The sequence below is a fragment of the Lacerta agilis genome, chromosome Z, assembly GCF_009819535.1.
Source record: "Lacerta agilis isolate rLacAgi1 chromosome Z, rLacAgi1.pri, whole genome shotgun sequence".
Classification (NCBI taxonomy): Eukaryota; Metazoa; Chordata; class Lepidosauria; order Squamata; family Lacertidae; genus Lacerta; species Lacerta agilis.
In genome coordinates, this window is record NC_046331.1 from 12,133,029 (window position 1) to 12,156,824 (window position 23,796).

General features: G+C 45.0%; 1 protein-coding gene across 13 annotated transcripts in view; it reads left to right on the forward strand.

Moving 5' to 3' along the window:
- The first annotated feature begins 1,101 nt into the window (after positions 1-1,101).
- The window catches only part of PRRC2B (proline rich coiled-coil 2B), a 64,809-nt gene continuing 42,114 nt past the window's right edge, over positions 1,102-23,796 (forward strand). For 8 of the 13 annotated variants that reach the window (XM_033138391.1, XM_033138393.1, XM_033138395.1 and 5 more), the window contains exons 1-6: positions 1,105-1,357; positions 16,898-17,065; positions 20,198-20,375; positions 22,411-22,513; positions 22,701-22,773; positions 23,066-23,209. In XM_033138391.1, coding sequence (XP_032994282.1) covers positions 16,951-17,065; positions 20,198-20,375; positions 22,411-22,513; positions 22,701-22,773; positions 23,066-23,209 — 613 coding nt within the window. In that variant the 5' untranslated portion in view covers positions 1,105-1,357; positions 16,898-16,950. Of the gene's footprint in view, positions 1,358-16,897; positions 17,066-20,197; positions 20,376-22,410; positions 22,514-22,700; positions 22,774-23,065; positions 23,210-23,796 lie in introns of all 13 variants that reach the window. The other 5 variants (XM_033138392.1, XM_033138400.1, XM_033138402.1 and 2 more) reach the window with 3 other exon arrangements.

Here is a 23,796-nt window from a genome sequence, read left to right on the forward strand (position 1 = left end):
TGTTAGTAGCTTCGAGAACACTGTCCAACCATCTCATCCTCTGTCGTCCCCTTCTCCTTGTGCCCTCCATCTTTCCCAACATCAGGGTCTTTTCTAGAGAGTCTTCTCTTCTCATGAGGTAGCCAAATTCTTTCTGTAATTCAACTTAAAAGGTGAAACTAATATACGAGATAAACTCATGACATGCAAAGCGAGATATGTCAAGCCTTTGTTTGTTATAATTGTGATGATTATGGCGTACAGCTGATGAGAACCCCAAATTCACAATCTCAACTTTGGGGTTTTCATCAGCTGTGCACCATAATCACCACAATTATAACATGCAAAGGCTTGACATATCTCGCTTTGCATGTCGTGAGTCTATCTCATATGTTAAACTCCAGTAGCTAATGAAAACAATTGCTTACATAAATGGACTTTTCCACAATATTCTAATTTTTCGAGTTTCACCTGTATAGCACTTTCTTATATTCCTATGGTTGGGACTGTTCTGTTGCCTTACAGTTCTCTACTAACCATGTATATTTGAAAGAAAGTCCTGTTGAATGCAATGGGTCCTGTTCCCAGGCTAAGGATTCAGCAGCCTTAGTTTTTAATGTAAATTAAGGGCCACAGCCAATGCTAGCTTTACTCAGAAACAGACCCAATGCAAAAAAATGGACATGACTCACTTTCATCCATTAATTTTCAGTGGGTTTATTCTTATTGTAAGTTTTTAGAACTGTTTTTAATTGATGAATTTTGCTTATACATTACCTTTCTCCTAGTCAAAGGCCAGAGGAGGTTCACAGCATAAATTAAAACAGATACAACTAAAACACATTATAAACATAAACATTAAAAACAATTTTAATGTTGTATTTTAAATTATCGTAACCCACCCTGGGACTTTAGGGTGAAGGGCAAATAACAAAACAACCAACCACTCTTAAGTGCTTAATATTGTTGGGATCAGGTCCATTCTTTCTGTTTTTTCTCTTTCCCCCTCTCTGATCTGCTCTCCCACCCATTTTTTTCCTTTTCCTTTTTTTATTTATTTCTGTTCTTTTTCCTTCATCCCTCCTCAGCCAAAGCGCCCTGCTTTCCCCGGCGGGCCCGGCAGGCGCCGCTGTCCCGTTTCGCGGGCCTGGCCGCTGCGGGTTGAGATGCTCACTCCAGCCCGGGGATTGACAGGCCTTTTCGCAGGAGGCGGAGGAGGCGGAGGCAACCATAGCAGACACTGAGAGGCAGTCGTGAGAAGCCTGGCAGGTCGCCGCCGCCTCTGCCTTGCAATCCGCAGCCATCCTGACCCCCGAGCCCCCGAGCTCCCCCGCCAGCCGGCTCCCCAGGCACATTTGGCTCCCTACAACCACAACAGGTGGGTATTGGGGGGCTCAGGATGCAGTTCGGGGGCTTTTCTGTGGGGCGAGGTGGGAGGCCGGGCAGTTATAAAATGGAGACTGAGGAAGGAAAGCGAGCGAGTGAAGGAGTGAAGTAGGCCAGGTTTTCCCCCACCCCAGGGGAGGAGGGGAATGCTTTTTTACCAGCCCCCCAACAAGCCCCTTAGCTCTCTTCAGCCCCCCCATTTGGCCCTTAAAGGGGTCGCAGGGCCCCCCTTCCATATTTGACTTATATGAGACTCTGCTGACCCCATTTTGTTTGTTTTTGTTTTGCAAATGCAAAGCAGACCTCCATCCAGTTTTGATGCCTCCATGCAAAAGAAAATAAAAAAAGCAAGAGCAACACCCAAATATGCATTGGGTTTAAGTCATTTTAGGGGTTATGAAATTATTGTTAGGTGCTCCTTTCTATTTCTGTTATTATTAATTTGTGGTGGAGAGAGGGAATTGGAAGGTTTTGCAAGGGAGAATTGATGAAAGGGCGTTGGTTCCCCACCCCCCTCTGAAGTTTCAATAACAAACCGTGCAATTGTAATTATCGTTATTATTGCAAAATTGTGCGATGCTGATTTCATGGATGGAGAATAGAGGTTTGTCCTTGGTTTTGAAGAAGATGTGGGCCAGTTGAACACCCACCTCTTTCTATTCCCCCCCCCACTCCCCGCTGCTCCAAAACTAAAACATAATTGAGAATGACTGAATATATTTCGGGTGCGCTGGATTGGGAGTCTGGACTTTTATTTAATTAGTGTGTTGCCTTTCAGCGTTGCCATTTTGCCCAGGCTTCTGTTTTGCTTTTAAATCCATCTCTGCCTTCCATTGTTTTGGCCGTGCGTTGTGGAAGGCCTGGATATGTATATCTACATACGTGTGTGTGTGTGTGTCCCCACTGTGATTGAAAGCTGCAAAACTGTTTCTTACCTCTGACATGCCATACATGTAAAAGGTGTGTGTGTGTGTGTGTATGGGCATCTTTTAAAATAGCAACCGACATCACTCTTCCATTACGACACACCTGATTGTATACAGAAATTGGCATTTTTGGCGGGGGGAAGGCACACTTTAAATAGGGTAATAATGTGGAATGGACTTAGCATTTTTATTATTATTTCAAATGCAGAAAGATGGGGATTCTTTAATTTTTTTTTAAAAAAGAAAGAATTTTGAATCTCAATGGGATTTCAGAAGTTTGGGTCTGATCTTTTTCATTGGTTGTGTTGTGATCCTGTTGCGGCTTCTTATGGGGGGCGGGCAGGATCCTGGCCCAGAGACTAAAAGTGGAAGAGAGGAAATTAAGGAAAGTCTTGCTTTGAGAAATGAGTGACATTAAGTGTGTGTGTGGTGTAATGAATGTTGGAAGTATATTGTTGGGCGATGTTATCATCTATGAGACTGGTGCGTGTGTATGGCTGTTAGTTTTTCTGATGTGGTCCATCACTCCCGCACTCTTTCGTAGATCAAATTAGAATTTTAAATCTGTTCTTTAAGAACTGTACATTAATAGGTTTGTAGGGAGAACACGCCCCTCTTTCCTATGTCTTTTTGGGGCTACAAATCCTGGTTTTCATTCCCAAAGTTGTGCAGTTTCCCAGCTGTGAAATGGTGATGATGAAAGAAGAGAACATTTGGGAAGTTGGATCTGTCTATGCCTTCAAGATGGTCACTGTGTGTCGCATCCAGAATTCTACTGTCAATGGCTGTCGTTGTAATACAAAATGAGGATTGTGACAATCCCAATTTTTTTATTGTCGTCTTTGATCAATACTGTACCTCTTTAAGCTTTTTGGGGGGCATGATGAAAAGCACAAAAGGTGGTGCTACTTTTTTCTCAGGATGATGGCCTGCGTTTAAGAGTTCTTATTTTCTTGAGGTGGCTTCTAGCAGGTAGAATTGCTGGGGTGTTTTTTTGGTTGCATGTTACATTAGATCTCTTCTCCAGTGCTGAGCAGTCACAGGCAGTCATTGATTTCTGTTAGCACCTAGCTTTCACACATTTTTCCAAAGTCAAGCATTTAAAGATTCAGAACCACAGGTAAAATTGAGAAGGGTAGGCTATGAAACTGTCTATAAATATCAATAAACTGTGCTTGCCTTTTGCAGATGTAGATACATGTTCTTTTACTGGTTAAAGCTTGAAAGTTCCTCTCCCCCCCTGCTCCCACCCTAACCTAGTATTTGGGGTATATTCCCCATGTAGAGAGAGATGAAAGTCTCTCTTCTGGACTTTTTCTTGTAATCACGATACCTTGGACCATGAGCGTGCTAAATGTTTGATTTTTGGGATGGGTTGGAAGGAGTTTATCCAATGTGGGGTACACTTCATTCCTCTGCCCTCTGCTTTTTGTGATAGAAGGGTTATCAATATCCCAGTTTTGAAATTGGTTGGTAATTGGGAAGGTATCCTTGAACAGTGCACATCTGCCTTGTGACCATTCCTGGTCCATGTTATGGTCTGTCTGGAAATGGCTCCTCCTATGTGTGTTGGGGTTAAAGATAGTTTGGGCATGACTCTAAATCTGTACCTCTCTCTATGTCATTATGCTCCAACTCCCATTAATCCACATGGCCAATGGTCAAAGATGATGGGATAAGAGCTGTAGTCCAATGATAGCTGGAGGGCCTCAGGTGTTTGTCACACTGGTGCTAAGCCATACCTTTCCCTGGGTAAGGTGGGTGAGGCTGCTCACCTGTCAGTCACCTCATAACACATTGACTTCAGGTGACTTCAGGGCTTGCCAAGAGCGCTTAGTGCTTTTAAGTGCTGCCAATCAAAAGATTGTTGATGCTTCAAAGCGCTAAGGAGGGCTCTTTGTAAGCCCCCTCAAGGATTGACCAGTTATGGAATTTTCCATGGGAAACACAGCAGCACAGCCAGACCCAGAAAGCTTTAAGTCAGTGCCTATCAGTTGCTAGCACTAACTTCAAGCCCTGCTTTCTGTTGGGTCCAGCTGTGCTGAGGAGCTCCCATGGGAAACTCAGGAATATATCTGATCCCAGGTGACCTGCTCTTGCCACTGATCAGCTGATTGACAGGGAGTGCAAGCCTCCCTTGTTAGTGCACTTTAAGGCTCCTGATCATACAATGGCAGCTGCATCTTCCCCTTCCCCATACCTTATGTTACAGGTGATGTGAAGGGTGGGGCAGGTGGGTGTGATTTGGGAAACAGCCTCATGGGCCAAATGGGGAGCCATGCTGAGCCTTATTAGCTTATATATCTGAATTTCTAACACTGGATGTGTTGCTCCAAAACAGAGGGAAATACAGTATTAAAGTAGACCAGTTAAGACCAGAGATGTGAAGTCCTGGGGTGGTGATGGAATGGTATGGGGAAAATTTTCTTTGTTTTTTCCCCTCCCTAGACCTAGGGTTATATCCAGTGTTGTGCTACATGCGGAATTTGTTTGCACAGCAGAATATTCTCACTCCCCAAAACCAGCCCTAGGGGTTCCCCCAACCTTCTGGAGCAGAATTGTTGAGAGTGCAAAAGGAAAAGAGGATGGAAAGTCCTATTGCACAAGCAGAAATTATAAGAATGTAAGATGAGCCCTGCAGGGTTCTATTCCAGCATTCCATCTATTCCAGCATCCTGTTATCACAGTGGACAACCAGAGGTCTGTGGGAAACCTTCAAGCAGGACCCGGGCACAAGCCCTCTCCCCTTCTGCGTTTTCCAGCAATTGGTATTACAGCCTCCAGCTGTGCAGGCAAAGCACACCTATAATGGCTAGTAGCCAAATCCTTGCACTGATGGGATGTTTGAGTTGAATCCTGCCCTTAAAATTTATAGATGAGCATTTTTTTGGGGGGGGGGAAGGATGAGTCTATTGAGGGTTATTATTCATGATAGTCAAATGGAACTTCCATGCTCAGCACAGTATACCTCTCAATATCAGGTGTTGTTGACAAACTGCATAAAGGCTGCTGCCTTTAGGCTCAGGTTTTGGGCTTAGGTGTATCTGGATGGCTGCTGTTGAATGCTGACTGCTGAATTTGCTGCACTGATGCAGCAGGAAAACATTTTATAAGCAGGGCCAGGGGACCTGTGACCCTCTGGCCTTTCCAAGTACCTAGGAAACTGCCTTATACAGAGTCAGGCCATTGACCCATCTAGCTAAGCAGACTGGCGGGAACTCTCCAGGATTTCAGGAAAAGGAACTTTCCCAGCCCTTCCTGGAATAGTTGCCATTGGTGATTGAACATGGGACTTTCTGCATGCAAAGCAGATGCTCCCCCAATGAGCTACAACCATTTAATAGGGTTTTCTGATAACTCTTGAGAGGTTTCCCTGCTGCTCCTGCCTCCTGTCCAGGACCTAGCTAGGATCAAGAATGGGGAAACTGAAATTCTCTGCCGCAAGATTTGGTAGCCACCAGCTTCAGGAACATAAGGAGAGCCCTGCTGAATCAGATCAAAGGCCTATCTAGTCCAGCATCCTCTTTTCCACAGCAGGCAGCTGAAAGCCCCAGTGGGAAGCCCACAAGCTGGACATAAGAGCAATGCCCTTTTCTTGCAGCTGTTGCCCAGTGACTGCTATTCAGGGACACACTGCCTCTCATTCTGAAGGCCCTGTAACAGCAAGCATGACTAGTAGCAATTGGAAAGCAGAATAGGCAAATTCACAGAAAATCAGGCTATCGGTGTTTGCTAGCCATGGTGGCCATACGCCACCTCCAGAATCAGAAAAACTATGAAGTGCTGAGGAGGAGCAGAAGAGAGGGCTGTTGGCCGTATGTCCTGCTTGTGGGCTTCGCTGTTGGCCACTGTTGGAGAGAAAATCCTGCAGTTGATGGGCCTTTGACATGATTTGCTCCTAAATGTAGTGGCCACCAACTTGGATGGCTTTAAAAGAGTATTGACAGATGAATCAAGGATAAGGCTATCAGTGGCTACTAGCTGTGGTGGCGATGCTCTGCTTTCACAGTCAGAGATGCTCCCAAATACCAGTTGCTGGAATCTTGTGTCCCTTTCTGACAACATCAGGCTAACAATCAAGATGGACAAGAGTGTTGATACCAAGGAGCTTAATTAGCAGATCTGTCTTATTTAGACAATCTCGTGGAGGTAAAAGGCTATCAGTAGTTCCCTAGAGTCCTCCTGCTATGGGGCAGCTAGGTAGGTAAATAAGTATGGGGAAAGCAAAATGTTACTTAGAGAAAGATCTGCAATATTTTCCTTGAAGCTTGCATATGTTTTCTTCTGGATTGTTTCATTTGTTGTTTTAATGTGTTGTAAACTGCTTTGAGATTTTTTTCTTTTAAAATGCGGATGATACCCAGCTCTATCTCTCCTTTAAATCAGAACCAGTGAAGGCAGTGAATGTCCTGTGTGAGTGTCCTGTGTGAGGATGGATTAATGAATTGAGGTTGAATCCCGACAAGACAGGAGTACTGTTTTTGGAAGACAGGGTGTGAGCGGGTGTGTGGGACTCCTTGCTCCTGAATGGGATAACTGTGCCCCTGAATGACCAGGTGCACAGCCTGGGAGTCACTTTGATCTCACAGGTGTCCATGGGGGCACAGGTCAGTTCTGTTTCCAGGGCAGCTGTCTTCCAGCTCCATCTGGTACCATGGGCGTAGCCAGGATTTTTGCTGTGGGGGGCAGGCCTTTGTTAGGGGGGCAGAATCTCAGTTTGCTATGTATTTTTATTTATTTTTATTGATTTAGGGGGGGCAGCTACTCCCCTGGCTACGCCCATGTCTGGTACACCAGCTGAAACCCTACCTCCTCACAGTCTGTTTCTCCATAGTGGTACGTGCTCTGATTATCTCCATCTTGGACTACTGCAATGTCATCTACATGAGGCTACTTTTGAAGGAGACTTGGAAACTACAGCTAATCCAGAATGTAGCAGCTAGACTGGTGACTGGGAGTGGCCTCTGGACCATATAATGCTGGTCCTAAAGGATCTTCACTGGCTCCTAGTACGTTTCTGAGCACAATTCAAAGTGTTGGTGCTCACCTTTAAATCCCTAAGTGGCCTTGGCCCAGTACACCTGAAGGAGCGTCTCTACCCCCATCGTTCAGCCCAAACACTGAGATCCACCTCCTGGGGTCTTCTGGCAGTTCCCTCACTGCAAGAAGTAAAGTTACAGGGAATCAGGCAGAGGGCCTTTTTGGCAGTGGTGCCCTCCCTGTGGAATGCTCTCCATGTCAAGGAGATGAAGAACTTTTAGAAGACATCTGAAGGCAGCCCTGTATCAGGAAGTTTATGTATTTGACATTTTATTATGTTTTTATATGTGCCGGAAGCCACCCAGAATGGCTGGGGAAACCTAGTTGGATGGATGGGCGGGTTATTATTATTATTAGGTACAGAAATTAAATAATTCTTAATAAATCCCTGCTGTAAAAAAGGTACCTACCGTAGATATATTGTGACTGTCACCCAGGTTTAAGGTGCCATTTTGCGATTAGGTGAAATATCTGTTTCTAACACTGCTCCCTGATTGTGGAATGCTCTCCCAAGGGAGGCCCTACTGGAATCATCGCTGTCTGTTTATAGGCACCAGGCACAAATACTTTTATTTACCCAGGCCTTTACCCCTTGGTTTGCAAAGTAATTGGTTATATCTATGGCCTCCCCCCCCCCCCCGTTCATCCTTTTAGTGGGGTTGAGGTGGATTTGTCTTTTAAAATATTTTGGTTTTTATATTCGTGGATTACCATTTTAGGTCTAGTATTTATATTTTGTTTTAATGTTTCTTCTAATTCCTTATATCTACCTTCCATAGGATCATAGAATTGTAGAGCTGGAAGGGACCCCAAGGATAATCTATTCCAAACCCCTACAATTCAGGAATCTCAGCTAAAGTATACATGACAGATAGCCATCCAAACTCTACTTAAAAACCTCAGTGAAGGAAAGTCCATTGCTTTTCTTCTCATATGCCCTCTTAACAAACTGTTTTTTGCATTGGAATACCAGGCGCCAAACATTCTCCTCCTGGGTATAAAGGATTACCTAAAGCCTTGGCAATAGGAATTTTGGGTTGTATCCAGAGTAGACCCATTAAAATTTATGGATCTAAGTTAGTCAAGATAGGCATAAATGTTGACTCGGTTCCGAGAAGGACTAGCACTGGATATAACCCTTTCTCTCTCCCTGCCCCCATCTTAAACCTTGTGTTTGTTTTCCTTTGCCACTAATCTCAACAGTTGTGAAGATAAGCTTCCACTTCTGACCTGGATACATGCCAGGGCAGTGTGGATGTGCTTCTGTGCTCCAGTTCATTAGCAGCAGAAGGGGTAGAGAATGGGATTTGGCCACACATAGCTGATGGGCCAAATCTGGAAGATGGGCAGTGTCCCCCACCTGGCAATCACATGACACCGAAATGAGACATGAGGGACATGGAAGCAGTGGGATCATTTCACAGGCAATGCCACTGTCACAGGACTGAGTGTCAGACTCGGGCTCTTTCTTTGCTCCGCTTCAATGAAATACTTTAAAGTTTCTTGTTGCATGTGAACTAGCAAACTATGGTTTGAGCTTGGCTTCCAAACCAGGATTCCAAACCACCATGGTTTGGCATTCCATCTGAACTGAGGCTCTGTGAGAGTTGGCAATTTTATCATTTCCATTCCCTGGTTGGAAGTTGAATTTTGTGTATGGGTGTGAGGAAGATACCTTATTCATATATGGCTGAGCAGAGATTTAAACCCGGGCATTCCATTCCATTCTCTCTGATGAGAGGATCATAGCTCAGTGGCAGAGCACATGCTTTGCATGTAAAAGTTCCCAGGTTCCACCCCTGGCTTCTCTAGTTAATAAGATCAGGGTAGCAGGTGAGAGCCTTCTCTGCCCAAGCACCTAGAGCATGAATGTGGAATAGCTGAAGTAAGTTTTCCGGTTAGTAAACTTTTTTTTGAAAGCCGAACATTCAATACGGCTTCCGATTGAGTGCAGGAAGCTCCTGCAGCCAATCAGAAGCCATGTCTTGGTTTTTGAATGTTTTTGGAAGTAGAACGGACTTATGGAACAGATTCTGTTCGAGAACCAAGGTATGACTGTACTGTGTTAGCATTGGGCATGGGGCAGGTGTGTGGGGCTTGGGAAAACAGCCTTGCAGGTCTAGTTTGTCTCATGGGCTGGAGGTTTCCCACCACTGAATGGACAATACCAGGCTAGATGGGCAAATGTCAGGCTAATATAAGGCAGTTTCCAGTGTTTCCTCTGCATCTGCTGGCTGTTGCTTTTGGCAAGCGTTTCGGGTGAGATTGGCAAGTGGCCCTTAGTTCTGAACTGCTGGGTTAGGATTTTTCTAAAGACTGTCGATAATGTGTGGGTGGGTGTTTTCTAATTGCCACCTTGCAAAATCAGCCCATAGGTGTTTTTTTACCCACCTGTCCACATGCACCTCTGCCAAATCATTTGTTGCCCATCAACAGCCTTCAGGGAGACAGAAGTAATAACTGTCTCTTCTCTGATTTCCAAATGTTGTCCTACCTGGTAGACTCTCCCTCATCACCTTGAAGCTGGATACCTCAGGGACATTGTGTGCTCCTTTCCTGAATTTCCAGCTTACATTTTAAAAAGTCAAGTTGCTAGCCCTCGTGGATATGAATTTTAAAAAGTGTACCGACAGTTTGTGCTCAGTTGCTTGTGTAGACTTTAACCTTTTCCTTTTTTCTGGGCTACTAATGTTTTGGCCACCAATGGCAAAGAACTAAGCCCTTATTTTTAAATCTTAAGCAATATTTAGTACAATTAAATAACCTTCTTAGGTTACCTCTATTTGTTTTCTGTTCGCTCCCCGTTGATTCCACTCCCCTTGCACCCTGCACCAAGATCAGTGCTAGAGGATATGCTTTGCTTCCATGGTGAAAGGGAAAAGGTGGGAGGACACTTTTTGTTCTGCCCCCTGACAGATTTATCCCAAAGGCAGTGTGGACCTTAAGAACTCCAACCCTTGATCTGCACAATTTTTTTGTGAGCTGCAAGATGGAAATTGGAAGGCATTGCTTCCATTTTTACTAATGGAAATGTCTCATTGTGTCCAAACGGTTGTGTTTAAAACTGTATGGTTTCTTGAAGCCAGGGTCATTAACCATGGTTTGAAAGTGGGGGGAAAATCCAATGTAAATTGGGCCAATTTGTATTGTAAGATAACCTGATGCCCCCAGGGAGCAATCCAGTTCAGCACATTTATTTTGCTTGTACGTTGGTACCTCGGTTTATGAACTTCCTCCATTGTGGAAGTCCATTCTTAAACCAAAACAGTTCTTAAACCGAGGTACTACTGTCCTTATTAAACAAATAAAAAAATTAAATAAATTAAAATGGCCAGACTTGTCTAAATATTGTGTTGTTGCACTTCGCATCTGTTCATGATACTCATTAGCTTACAAAATGGAAGATCTGCAGAAAAACTGGGGGAATACTTCCTTCATTTCCCACTGAAATCCAGCCTACAGCTACCCTCACAGCACCTCAAAGCTAGGTTAGCCATTCTCTGTTCTAGACATTTGCTAATATCAGACCTCATTGGCTTCTGCAAGGTGACAGCAACTATGTCTTTCATGGTGGCTGTTGTGTCTTCTCTCGTGTGGGTATCTCATATGGTGTCCTTTGGGCATTAGACTACAGTGTCCATTATATCTGACCATCAGCTGTGCTGGCTTCAAAAGGTAGTGATGGCTGCCACCTTGAATGGCGTTAAAAGAGGGTTAACCTTGCCTAGGTGCCTTCTCCCCCCCCCAGTGAAATTTATTATTATTATTTACTAGCTGGCCCGGCCACGCATTGTGGTGGCTTTTTTGTGAAATGGAAAAGGAAGATATATATAAATTGGCCATGCCCACAGCTTCTCCCGTTGAATTTCCACCTGCCGCCTCCTCCCCGTCTTCCCCCCCCCCGTTTCTTCCTCCACCCAGCTTCTCCCGTTGCTCCTCTCCGTCTTTCCCCCGTTTCTGACTGCCTCCACACAGCTTCTCCCGTTGAATTTCCTGGTGGTCCATAAGACTGGACCATGTTGTCTCTGAATTCCTGTTTTTATATGTTGCTGCTGTTCTTTGTGAAAGACGGTATTTTATTGCTGTTTATTCTGTATATTGCGTAGGGCTTTTAAATTATGAAGTGCTTTATAAATACTGATAAATAAACCTTTGGTGGGCTCTGTGTTGGCTATACCTTATGATGTAGAGCTCTCAAGGTAATCACCAGCACTTCGACTGTTTCTGGAAGCATCTGGGTAACCAGAGCTGATGTGAAAGTTGTGGCTATAGAGAATAAGAATAGGAACTGTACGTGCTTCAGTCAGTCTGGCTGGTTCCAGCAGGTGCCTTTCATTCATGCCCAGCAGGGTGGGGCTGAGGAGCAAGCAGCCCCTTCCTCTGCAGCTTGCCTAGATATTCCACTGGGTTAATAACTATTTCTAGGTTTGCACTGTTGAGAGCAGTGGTTTGCAGAACTCCCAACTCCCATCCCTGAATGTTGCCCACTCTGGCTGGGGCTGATGGCAGGTGGAGCCAAAGCAATGTCTTGAGGGCGACATATCTCCCACCCCTTGTCACAGGGTAGTGGCAGGTCCAAGTATTTAAACACCGGTTTATCCTTCAGCCATGTGTAAAAGGGTGGGAGTGTGAGACTAGGGTGGGAGACAAGCACCCACTTGGTAGTTTTCCTTCTGTTGCCCTGCTCTACACACCCTTTCCCTAACCAGTTTCCTACCAACAGCTTTCTAGTACTATTTTATTTATTTACTTATTTTATTGCATTTTTCTCACTTTCCTCCAATGAGCTTAATGTGGTACACAAGGTTCTCTCCCCACCCCCATTCAATCCCCAGAAAAACCCTGTGAGGTACGTTATACGCTTAGAGGTAGTGATTGGCCCAGGGGCACACCCAGTGAGCTTCATGGCCTTGAGGGGGGCAGGCAGCCATGGGGCAGGCCCCTTTCTTGCCTGTGCACCTTTTGTGCTTTAAATTTCACCGCCTTCCTTCTTTACATGTGACTGGAGCCGGGCTGCTTTTGGAAAGGCATGAGGGGATCCAGCCCAAGCAGCTCCTGAGAAACCTTTTTGATGGTAACACACTCCAAACATCCTTCCTTGAGATGTGGCAGTTGTTTATTCCTTCCTCTGTCATTGTTCCAATGCGAACTGGGATTGCGAGAAAGGCTGGTTGCTAGGGTTTCTCATCGGCATCTCTAGACTGTGATCTGTTTTGCTGGCTTTTCTTGAAGGATTACCACCTGCTCTCTCCTTTCTTCTTCTTCTTCTTCTTCTTCTTCTTCTTCTTCTTCTTCTTCTTCTTCTTCTCCTCCTCCTCCTCCTCCTCCTCCTCCTCCTCCTCCTCCTCCTCCTCCTCCATCCTCTGTTAACCATCTGACATCTGCTACTGCAAATGTTCCCCTTCCTGCAAGGATCTGGGGAATGGTGTTGTCAATGGGAGTGCACAGAGTGTGCAGGTTGATGAGTCACTGTTTTCCTGTTGTGTATACGTGCAATCGCTTTGATTCAGTTAAATTGCCAAGCGCAGGCTGGTCGCTATTGGGCCTTTCTCACATCCTTGTTGCTGCCAAGGCCACAGCGATCCAGACCTAATGAGTAGCACTAACTTATTATGCAGAAAAGACTGAACTGATATTGCCACAACAGGAAAAAACAACTGCAAATATGTAGATTATTCGGGTCTTAATTTGCATTAATGTTGTTTTGCTGATTAAAATCTGGGGAGCATGCCAAGTCTTCTTGTACTTGGGGACTTGTGATCATCATCATTCTTTATTCGACCGTCAGTCAGAAAAGGGGACTTGTGATGGGTTCATCATCACCCTTTGCCTCACTCTAGTCAGAGTGGAGGAACCCCAGGCCCAGGGGCTGGAAGTGGCCCTCCAGACCCCTCTGTCCTGCCCTCATAATTTCCCCAAGCCACACCTCTCACCAGCCCTGCTTTGCACCTCCCTTGAGTGTTTTTGCTTGGCTAAAAAGTGTCCTTAAACTCTGAAATTGCCACTTGCTTGCTTAGATGGGGGATGGAGAAGGGTTTGTGAGTGTATGCAGAAACTAGCCTACTGTAGAAGGGTGAATTTTAAATTTGTTGCTCTACCTACTTTTATTTCTGGCCCACCCACTAGTGCCATTTGGCCACTGCTTCCCTCCCTCCCTCCCCCCCACAACACACACACACACACACACACACACACACAGCAGTCTGAAATAGGAAATTCTTACGACAAGTCCTTATGAAGTCCCAGCAGCCTAGAACTATAGCAAAGCAACTTAATAAACCTGGGAAACAAACACAAACAACCTCAGTGGAATCCTTTTCTAATACGGAATGGTTGTTTAAAGAGAACCCACAGGACAAGTTATCCTCCTGGAATCTTAGCTGTTTTAAATAAAGCAGTAGGCTTTCTTTATGGAGGAATCAACATAAAGAGCTCAGTTCTTGTGGGTGTGAAATGTTGCTCCAAAATGTTCTACACCCTGGGTCCAAAGAAAAGTATGACCCCCCCCCGACTCTGGAGAGCAGCAGTTGTTGCTAACAGCTGACTACATACAATGCTGCTACTCCTCCCTTCCTATTTGGTCTATTCCTTTTGAAAAGGTTATACCCCTCAATTCCTGTATTCCAGTCATGGGTCTCATCCCACCAGGTTTCAGTAATGCCTGCCATTCAGTAATGCCTGCCATCCTGTATTAAAAACTCCAGTTCATCTTGTTTGTTTCCCATACTCTGTGCATTTTATAGAGACAACTGAAACCATGAGTTGTTCCCTGCAGCTGCTTCTTTCCTGTAGTTTCTTGCCCTTTAGCAGGAGCACCACCTCAGTTTCCTGTGCATCAGTGCAGCTATTATCCCCAGTGCCAGGTGCTCTTTTGTCATTTGTATTGTTTTCTCCCTCCCTCTTAAGCTTTAAAGCTCTCCTGATCAGATTCTCAAGACTCTTGGGAAACACATTCTTGCCAACTGCTGTGAGGTGCAGTCCATCTCTTGCCTGAGGTCCTACCTCAAGGAAACGAAGACTATGATCCAAGAAGCCAGATCCCCCTTGCCTTGCCTTGCCTTGCCTTGCCTTGCCTTGCCTTGCCTTGCCTTGCCTTGCCTTGCCTTCCCTTCCCTTCCCTTCCCTTCCCTTCCCTTCCCTTCCCTTCCCTGCCCTTCCCTTCCCTTCCCTTCCCTTCCCTTCCCTTCCCTTCCCTTCCCTTCCCTTCCCTTCCCGTCCCGTCCCGTCCCGTCCCCTTCCCCTTCCCCTTCCCCTTCCCTTCCCTTCCCTTCCCTTCCCTTCCCTTCCCCTTCCCCTTCCCCTTCCCCTTCCCCTTCCCCTTCCCCTTCCCCTTCCCCTTCCCCTTCCCCTTCCCCTTCCCTCTCCTCTCCTCTCCTCTCTTTTCCTTTTCCCTTCCCCTTCCCCTTCCCCTTCCCCTTCCCCTTCCCCTTTCCCTTTCCCTTTCCCTTTCTCTTTCCCTTTCCTTTCAAAAAAAGCTTACAGAGAAGCTGAATCAGTGTTGAACCCTTTAAGAATTTCCAGTATCTGGCTTTATTAGCCTGGATGCTAACAAACAGGGAAGTCAAGAGGGTGGTAACACAAGAATAGGCCTTTTCAGTGGTGGCTCCCTGCTTGTTGAATGCTCTCCCTGGGGAGGCTTACCTGGCACCATTGTCTTTAGGCACCAAGCAGAAACATTCATTTTAATCAGGCCTTTGGCTTTTAACTATCTATGGCCTATTTGCATGTATGTGATGTTTCAATGTAGGTGTTGTTGTTCTTAATAGAATTCATAGAATCATAGAATCATAGAATTGTAGAGTTAGGAGGGGCCCTACCATTCTGTGATTCTATGAATTCTGTTAGACACAATAACAGCTACATTAAAACATCCCCCACACATGCAAAAAGGGCATAGATAGTTAAAAGCCAAACACCTGAATAAAAAGGAATGTCTTTTTGGAATTTTTTTAAAATGCTAGTTTTAGTCATTTCCAAAGGGTGGTGTGTGTGTGTGTGCGTGTGTGCACTTTTCCTGTGGAGCCTTCAATGTGGAGCTTCTCGGGGTTCAGTTTTATCCCCTATGTATTTAACAACTTCATGAAACCGCTGTGTGGGGTCATCAGAGTTTTGGAGTACGTTGTCAGCAGTTTGCTGAAGACACACAGTTCTATTTCTCTTGTTACGTCTGCAGCTGTGGCAGTGGGTGTGCTGGACCGTTGTCTTGCCTTGGTAATGGACTGGATGAGAGCCAAAAAACTGAATCTCAATCCAGATAAGACGGAGGCTCCGTTAGTGGGTGGTTCCTTAGAATGGGTAGATGGGAGGTTGCCTGCTCCCTCTGAAGGAGCGGGGGGCGGGGGCGGGTATATACCTAGGGGGTACTTCTGGATCTTTTGCTTTTGATTGAGGCTTAGGTGGCCTCAGTGGTGTGGAGTGCCTTCCATCAGCTTCAGCTAGTGGTCCAGCTGACCCCCTATCTTGACAGGGATAGCCTAGCTTCTGTTGTCTGCTCTGGTAACCTCTAGGTTAGATTACAGTGGTACCTCTGGTTACGAACGGAGGTCCATTCTTAACCTGAAACCGTTCTTAACCTGAGGTACCACTTTAGCTAATGGGGCCTCCCACTGCAGCTGCACAATTTCTGTTCTCATCCTGAATTACAGTCATGCCTTGGGTTACGTTCGCTTCGGGTTGGTTTTTTCTGGGGTTGCAAACGTGGCAAACCCAGAAGTGTTTACTTACGGGTTTCGCCGCATGCGCAGAAGCACTGCTTGGCTACTTCCGGGTTAGTGGAGTCTGTAACCTGAAGCGTTTGTAACCCGCAGCACCACTGTACTGCAATGTGAAATGTGTAGGGCTGCCTCTGAAGGTTTGGAATCTTGAGCGGTCAGGTTGCTCACTCGGGTTAGGCGGTTTGAGCACATTACACCAATCCTGGCACAACTGCACTGGCTGCCAATTAGTTTCCAGGCTCAATTCAAAGTGCTGGTTTTGACCTATAAAGCCTTAAACGGCCCAGGACCACGATACCTCAAGGACCACCTCTCCCCACATGAACCGACCCGGACCCTGCAATCATCATCTGATGCCCTTCTTTATGTGTCCCCTCCACGAGAAGCCTGGAAGGTGGCAGAATGAGAACAGGCATGCTTGTGGATTGGTCTCCCCAGGGAGGCTCACTTTGTGCCTTCATTGCACATCTTTAGGTGCAAGGCAAAAACATTTCTTTATAACTGAGCCTCTGGGTGATTAACATTCTATGGCCTTTTAAATCTGTTTGTGGGAGGGGAATATTGGTTTTTGTTTTATTATGTATTTTCATTCTTTATGTTGTCCCTGCGATCTTTGAATGAAGGGTGCTATACAAATTTGATATAAAGAATAATAGTAATATATGAATATGCGTATTTTTCTTAAAATATTGTAAATTGCTTTGAGGTGCTATGACAAAAAAACCAACAGATTTAATAAATAATAACAACAAAAGCAGGTTAATAAGATACTTAGAATGCAGATTCATATTGTCCTTTATGTAAAAACGTTGTTTTTTTAATGCACTGCTTTTCTCCTCCCCCGCAACTCAGGCAGATCGGGAGCGGCGCAGAGAAATTTCTTTACTAGATGACATTTCATCGCAATGTCCGATCGTTTGGGGCAACTTACCAAGGGAAAGGATGGGAAAAGCAAGTACTCCACTCTCAGCCTGTTTGATAAGTATAAAGGAAAGTCAGTAGAAGCTATCAGGACCACAGGTAAGCAAGGAAGGGGGAGAGAACTTGGGGAAGCGGGGAGAGAACTGTGGGCTAGAGCAGGGGTCGGCAAGGTTTACCTCGCCTGGGCCGGTTCGTTCCAGTGGAGATGCCTCTGTGGGCTGAATCGTGTGCGCAATTTCCAGTGTCTGCACAGATGTGATTTCCAGCGTCTGCGCATGTGTGATATAGATTTTTGGTCCCTGCACTGTGCTGTGCTAGTTTAGCGCAGCGCGCACGCGGACTCACTGACTGGGTGTCTCGGTTCAGGGGAGGCTCATGTGCTGGTTAAACGACCCCTGTGGGCCGCTTGTGGCCCATGGGCCTTAGGTTGCCGACCCCTGGGCTAGAGGCTTTGGATTCATGGACAGTCTTCTGTGCAATAACAGCTCCCTTGCAAATAAGCTCACAAAAGTTACTAGCCTGGTAGGAGGAAGGTTCATAGCTCAGTAGCGAAGCATCAGCTTTGCATGCCAAAGGTCTTTGATTCATTCTCTGGCATCTCAAGACAGGGACTGCAGAAGAACTCACTGTCTCAAATCCTGGAGGACGTCTACCGATCATTGCAGATAACAGTGAGCTGGGTGGTAGGGCATTTGTGCTTCTGCTTGTGCATCCAAGGCCAGTGCTCGTAGCTATGAAAGCAAGTGTGGGATGACTTGAAGCAGTTTAATCCCTCCAAGGTCTGGGAGACTGCTCTTTTAGAAAGATCAGTGCATAAACTGAGCATCTTTAGAGGTCAAAGCAAGAATATTTCTTTTCTATTTGATATGATTTTATTGAGTACGCTTATAATATGAAACATGGCCAGTCACCCCAGCTGCATTTAAATGGATCTGGCTGATTCAGTCGAATAATTGCACTAGTGGGCGAGTTTGCAGGAGTCATCATTCCTCCCACCCCTGCAAAAATAAGGGATAACTTAAGTTGATTCTCAAGTATTATATTTTAAGTGCCTTTTTATACCTCCCCAACCTGTCTTTAAAAAAAAAATACTTTTCAAGTTTATACATTTCACTAATTTTATACATTTCACTAATTTCACAATCATTTTGACATTTCAAAATTTGACTTCCTTCCGCCTCTTTCTGCAGTTCCTTAAATTTATTTTTTTTAATATCTTCTGCATATCCAAATTACCATATTTTTTGCTCCATAAGACGCATTTTTTCCTCCTGAAAAGTAAGGGGAAATGTCTGTGCGTCTTATGGAGCGAATACATGGTCCCTGGAGCCAAATTGCCCAGGGGGGAAAGGCAGATCCTGCTTTTTCTGTTTTAGAAAGAGCTAAAGGCTAACAAGAGGGGAAAGAGAGTGTTGAAAGGAACCCGCTCAACAGCTGATTGCAAGAGATCGGGGAGGGAGATAAGGGAGCTAGCTTGCACAGGCCCCTTGCACAGTAGTTCCTTTGGGAGGGCTGAGGATCCTGGGAAATTGAGGATTTCAGCCATTTGGGGCTTTCTGTTACTTTTTCTCTTGCTTTCTATTACTTGCTGGTGCTTACTGGTTTGCTTTCTTCTTGCTTCCTATTACCTGCTGGTGCTTACTGGTCTGTACTGGTGCGTACTGGTGTGTACTGGTTTGTACTGGTGCTTACTGGTTTGTACTGGTTCGCTTTCCTTTTGCTCCCTATTACTTGCTGGTGCGTACTGGTTTGTACTGGTGCTTACTGGTCTGTACTGGTTTGTACTGGTGCTTACTGGTTTGTAAGCAATGCTTTTCCCCCTTTGCAAAAGCTGCACAAATCAGAACTGATCCTCAAAAAGCAGGGCTTTTCCCTTTGCAAAAAAGCTGCAAAACTTTGAGCTGATTCTAAAAAAACAAACATGGGTTTTAGAGGAGGAAAACCAGAAAAATATTTTTTCCCTGGTTTCCTCTAAAACCGAGGTGCGCCCTATGGTCCGGAGCGTCCTATGGAGCGAAAAATACGGTAACTTACAGTAATTTGCTCATTTATTCATTTCTTTAAATATATACTCTTATGAAACTGCAGCTTATTACAATAATCCTGCCAATGTTTTTATCTGTAAAAAGTCAATAAACCATTTCCATTCTTTTATAAAAAAAAGTTTGTTACCTTGATTTCTTATTTTTCCGGTAAGTTTTTGCCATTTCTGCATATTCCATAATTTTTTGTATCCATTCTTCCTTTCCTGGGACGGCTTCTTTCCATTTTGGGGCAAGTAAGATTCTTGCTGCTGTAGTAGCATACATGAATAAGTTTCTATACAATTTAGATAGTTCTGTCCCTGTAATTCCCAAAAGAAAAGCTTCTGGTTTTTTATTTTTATTTTTACAAAGCTTATTTTAAACATCCTTTTCATTTCGTTATATATCATTTCCCAGTAAGCTTTAACCTTACTGCAAGACCACCACATGTGATAAAAGGAAACTTCTTTCTCTTTACATTTCCAACACGTATTTGATTTAAATTTATACATTTTTGCCAGTTTACTCGATGTTAGATACCATCGATCCCCAACCTCTGTCCTGGTACTGTCTTCATTTTTGTTTTTGTTTTTAATTAATCTACCTGGTGTGTTATTGGAAATATAAGCTTTATATTTATATGTGCAGTTTCTTTTTGTTTTGTTAAAATCTTTATGGATGCTGTACATTTGGTTGGAAAGTGTGCTAATTCTTGTGGTTTTTCTTTATTAACGCCCAATCTCCTCCCCCCTTTTTTCTTTTGAACAACTCCCTGCTCATTTATCTGAGTCCCAAACAACTTAGGGCTCCAATACCTAAAAGACTGTGTCCTTCCCTACCCACTTTATTAGGTGCTGAGATTGGCAGAGAGAGCCCTCTTAGTGCTTCTGCATCCCTCAGAAGTTCAGGGCAGGTGATGGCCTGGGAGAGGACCTTCTCTGAGGCTGCCCCTGGGCTGTGGAACTCCCTCCCCACAGAGGCACCTTCGCCATATAGTTTCCTTTTAATGCTGAAATCTCATCTTTTGACGAATGTATATTTTTAGGCTGCACCTTGTTTCTGTGACTTCACAGTTCTCTTTAAACTGTTTTTAGTGTTGCGTTTTAATTGTTGCAGCCTATCCTGGGAACTTAGTGTGAAGGGCTGATGGTTTCATTTGGTAATGATAGTGATAATAATAGAAATTGAAATAGCTCTCCCTCTCCAGTTATTCCTAGACATGGCTTACAGAGTCTTGGGAAAGTTGCTGCTGCCCGGCGCATGCCACCTCCTGCCAATTTGCCAAGTTTGAAGTCTGAGAACAAAGGAAACGACCCTAATATCATCATCGTACCCAAGGACGGCACAGGATGGGCAAACAAGCAGGACCCGCCAGACCAAAAGAGGTAGGAGGAGGAGCACCACCCTCAACCCCTGGTCCTTTGCTTGTGGGAGGCAGTGCCTTCTGCATCCAACTTTACTTCTGCTCAAGTTGTTTTTTTTATTTAATTTCTACACCACCCTTCATTCGAGAATTACAGGGTGGTTTACAGTATAAAAACACAAAAATACATAAAGTAATAACAAAGCAACAAACACCCCCCCTGGTTTAGAAGCCCATGATTATGTAATCAGCTAAAGGCTTGGGAGAATAGGAAACTTTGTCTGGTGCCTAAAGATATGTAATGAAGACTCCATAGGGAGAGCATCCCACATATGGGGAGCCACTGCAAAAGACCTGTTCTTGTGTTGCCACTCTCCAGACCTCTCATAGAGGGGGGCACCTGATCACAGGATTCAGGTCGGTTCATATGGGGAGAAGTGGTCCTTGAGGTACTGTGATCTTGAGCTTTTTAAGGCTTTATAGCTCTAAACCAGCACTTTAGATTGGCTCAGAAACTAATTGGCAGTGTGGACGGGCCAGGATGGGCATTATATGCTCAAACCATCTTGCCCCAGTGAACAGCCTGGCTGCTGAATTCTGCACCAGCTGAAGTTTCTGAACTGTCTTTAGAGGCAACCCTACATATAACTTGTTGCAGTAATCTAACATAGAGGTCACCAGAGCATAGTTAACAGACGTTAAAGTACACCTGCTGAAATAAATAGAGCTAAGTTGCGTCCATTAATGGGTCTGCTCTGAGTATAACCAGCATTGAGTTGTATCCAGTGTTACTCCCGATTCACACCATACATTTAAAGCACAACAATACCACTTTAAAAAGTCATGACTTCCTTCCCAGAGGATTTTTGGAACGGAGCAGATTAACCATCTATCCCTAATCGCAAGGAACCCATGGAATATTGGCTCCATTTGCTTTGTTTCAAGCAAACCACAGCTAATGCTGAGTCCATTGCTTGCCAACAGTGTGGTCAGCTGCTGTTAATAAAAAACAGAAGCAATATTTTTCCAACCCCCCTTTTTTGAAGCTGCACTAGAAGAGGATGGGTGTGAGGCATGCAAGCCCAAGACTGGCATAGACTTTTTCCTTTCACACTGGACAGTGGCTCGAGCTTCTGGGGCTGGGGAAGGGTGGTGGGAGCTTGCTGTGATGCTCTGGCTGCTGCGTGGTGCAAGTGTCCAAGCAACTCCCAGACTTTGAGCTGGGAATGGAGGACCACCACAGAACTGCCAGGTCAGTTCCAACTCTCTGCTGAAACTTCCAAGATGTGGAAAAGGCTGGAGTTTCATCATGCCTGCTAAACTGCTGCAGCGCAGATCGGATCAGAAGAATGTTTATTTGCAACAGCCACTAGCCATAGCAGTAAAATAAAATAAGATGTACTGAAGATAGAGGTAAAAACTTAGCTATACAAAATACATTTTGGAGGTTTACATCAATAATCAAATAATAGACTGAATTGCACACATTTATTTTGTTTGTAGAAAATATTTATATACTGCTGCATCATAAAAATACATCACTGCGGTTTACAGCAATATAAAACAGTGCAGTAAAACCAATTAAAAAAGTAAAAACCAAAAATCTTTTTAAGAAAAACATACTTCAATAGATCATTGTGATGGATATACTCTTAATTGCCTATATAGGCCTGACGGAATACAAATGTTTTCAGCAGGCATTTAAAAGTTGGCACAGCAGGTGCCAGCTGAATCTCAGTTGGCAGCCTGTTCCACAGGACTGGGGCAGTGACACTAAAAGCTGAATTTCTCATGGTCATCAAATGAGCCTCACCAACTCAGGGAATGGCCAGAGATGCTCTTGCAGGCTATCTTGGTGATTGATCTGGGATATAAGGGTTCAGGCAGTCTCTGTGGGTATCCTGGACCAAGTTGTTCAGGGCTTGGTTGCAGTGTTCAGGGCTTAGGCTGCAGTTGTGGCTTAATGGCAGATTCTTTTGAGCTGGTCTTGATTTTGGGGCTTGGCCCACATAGCATGTGCAGTGTTTTAACTCTCCCCTGTTCTTGCCTTCCCCCAGTTCCAGTGCCACGGCCGCACAGCCGCAGGAGTTGCTGCCGCAGCAGGATTTGCAGAAATCTGTCTCCAGTTTACAGAAGCTGACGCAGTCAATCAGCCAGGAGGTGAGAGAATCATACTGGTTTTTCATGCCCCATGCACATGACATCTTTGATTGAAAAGTGCTGCTTTTCTTGTCTGCTCAACTCTCTTGGACATGGGTTGCTAGTCTGCCCATTCATGTTGTCCCAAAGCTGTCAGGTCCTGATCCAGCTGGACTCTTCTTAATTCCCTTTTTGCCTTCTTCCACAGAGTACAAATTCAGTGCCAGGTGGACCAAAGTCATGGGCACAGCTGAATGGAAAGCCAGCCGGACCAGAAGGTGGTAAGTATAGGCAACTCCCTGTTGGCGCAGAGGTTGTGTTCTGGGTCATTGCACATGTTGGTGGGGCGCACATAACCCTACCCCCTTCTGGGGCTGAAAAGGGTACGCTTGTCAGTGGTTACACGTGCCTCAAAAGCACATGAAACGGAAGTTGCCATAACATATAGGCCGTTGTGCGTATTTTGTTCTTCTGGTTTTGTCTCTCCAGCGAAGAAGGAGGGATAGTTTTTGGAGCATGGAGCCCCAACCTCTCTGCCTGATCACCATGTCCCTCTGTCTCCCCTCTCATCAGGTTCAAGGGCCTCAAGCCGACAGTTATCCTTCTCTCCCGAGGAGTTTCCAACGCTGAAAGCAGCTGGCAAGCAGGACAAGGCTGGCAAAGAAAAGGGCGTCTTAGATCCGTCGTATGGGCCCGGACCAAGCCTCCGCCCCCAGAGTATGTAAACAGTAGGAGCTAGTGTGGTGTAGTGGTTAAGAGTGGTAGACTTGCAATCTGGTGAACTGGGTTCGCGTCTCTGCTCCTCCACATGCAGCTGCTGGGTGACCTTGGGCTAGTCACACTTCTCTGAAGTCTCTCAGCCCCACTCACCTCACAGAGTGTTTGTTGTGGGGGAGGAAGGGAAAGGAGAATGTTAGCCGCTTTGAGACTCCTTCGGGTAGTGATAAAGCGGGATATCAAATCCAAACTCATCTTCTCTTCTTCTCACTGTAGCAGACTCATTTCCTGGCCTCAGATGTGCACATAGATGTTCAAACACCTCAGTGACGCAATATAATGCCCCATCTGCACTATTTATTAAGCAGTATCCTACCACTTTAAACAACCATGGCTTTCCCCCCAAGGATTCTGGGAGCTGTAGTTTGTTAAGTTTTGAGAGCTGTTAGGAGGCCCTTACTTTCATAACAAAACTGCAGTTCTTAGAGTTCCCTGGGAAGAGGGACTGATTACTAAGCCTCTGGTATTTTTTAGCTTTGTGTGGGAATAGGGGTCTCTGAACAACACACAGCGACCTTAACAATCCA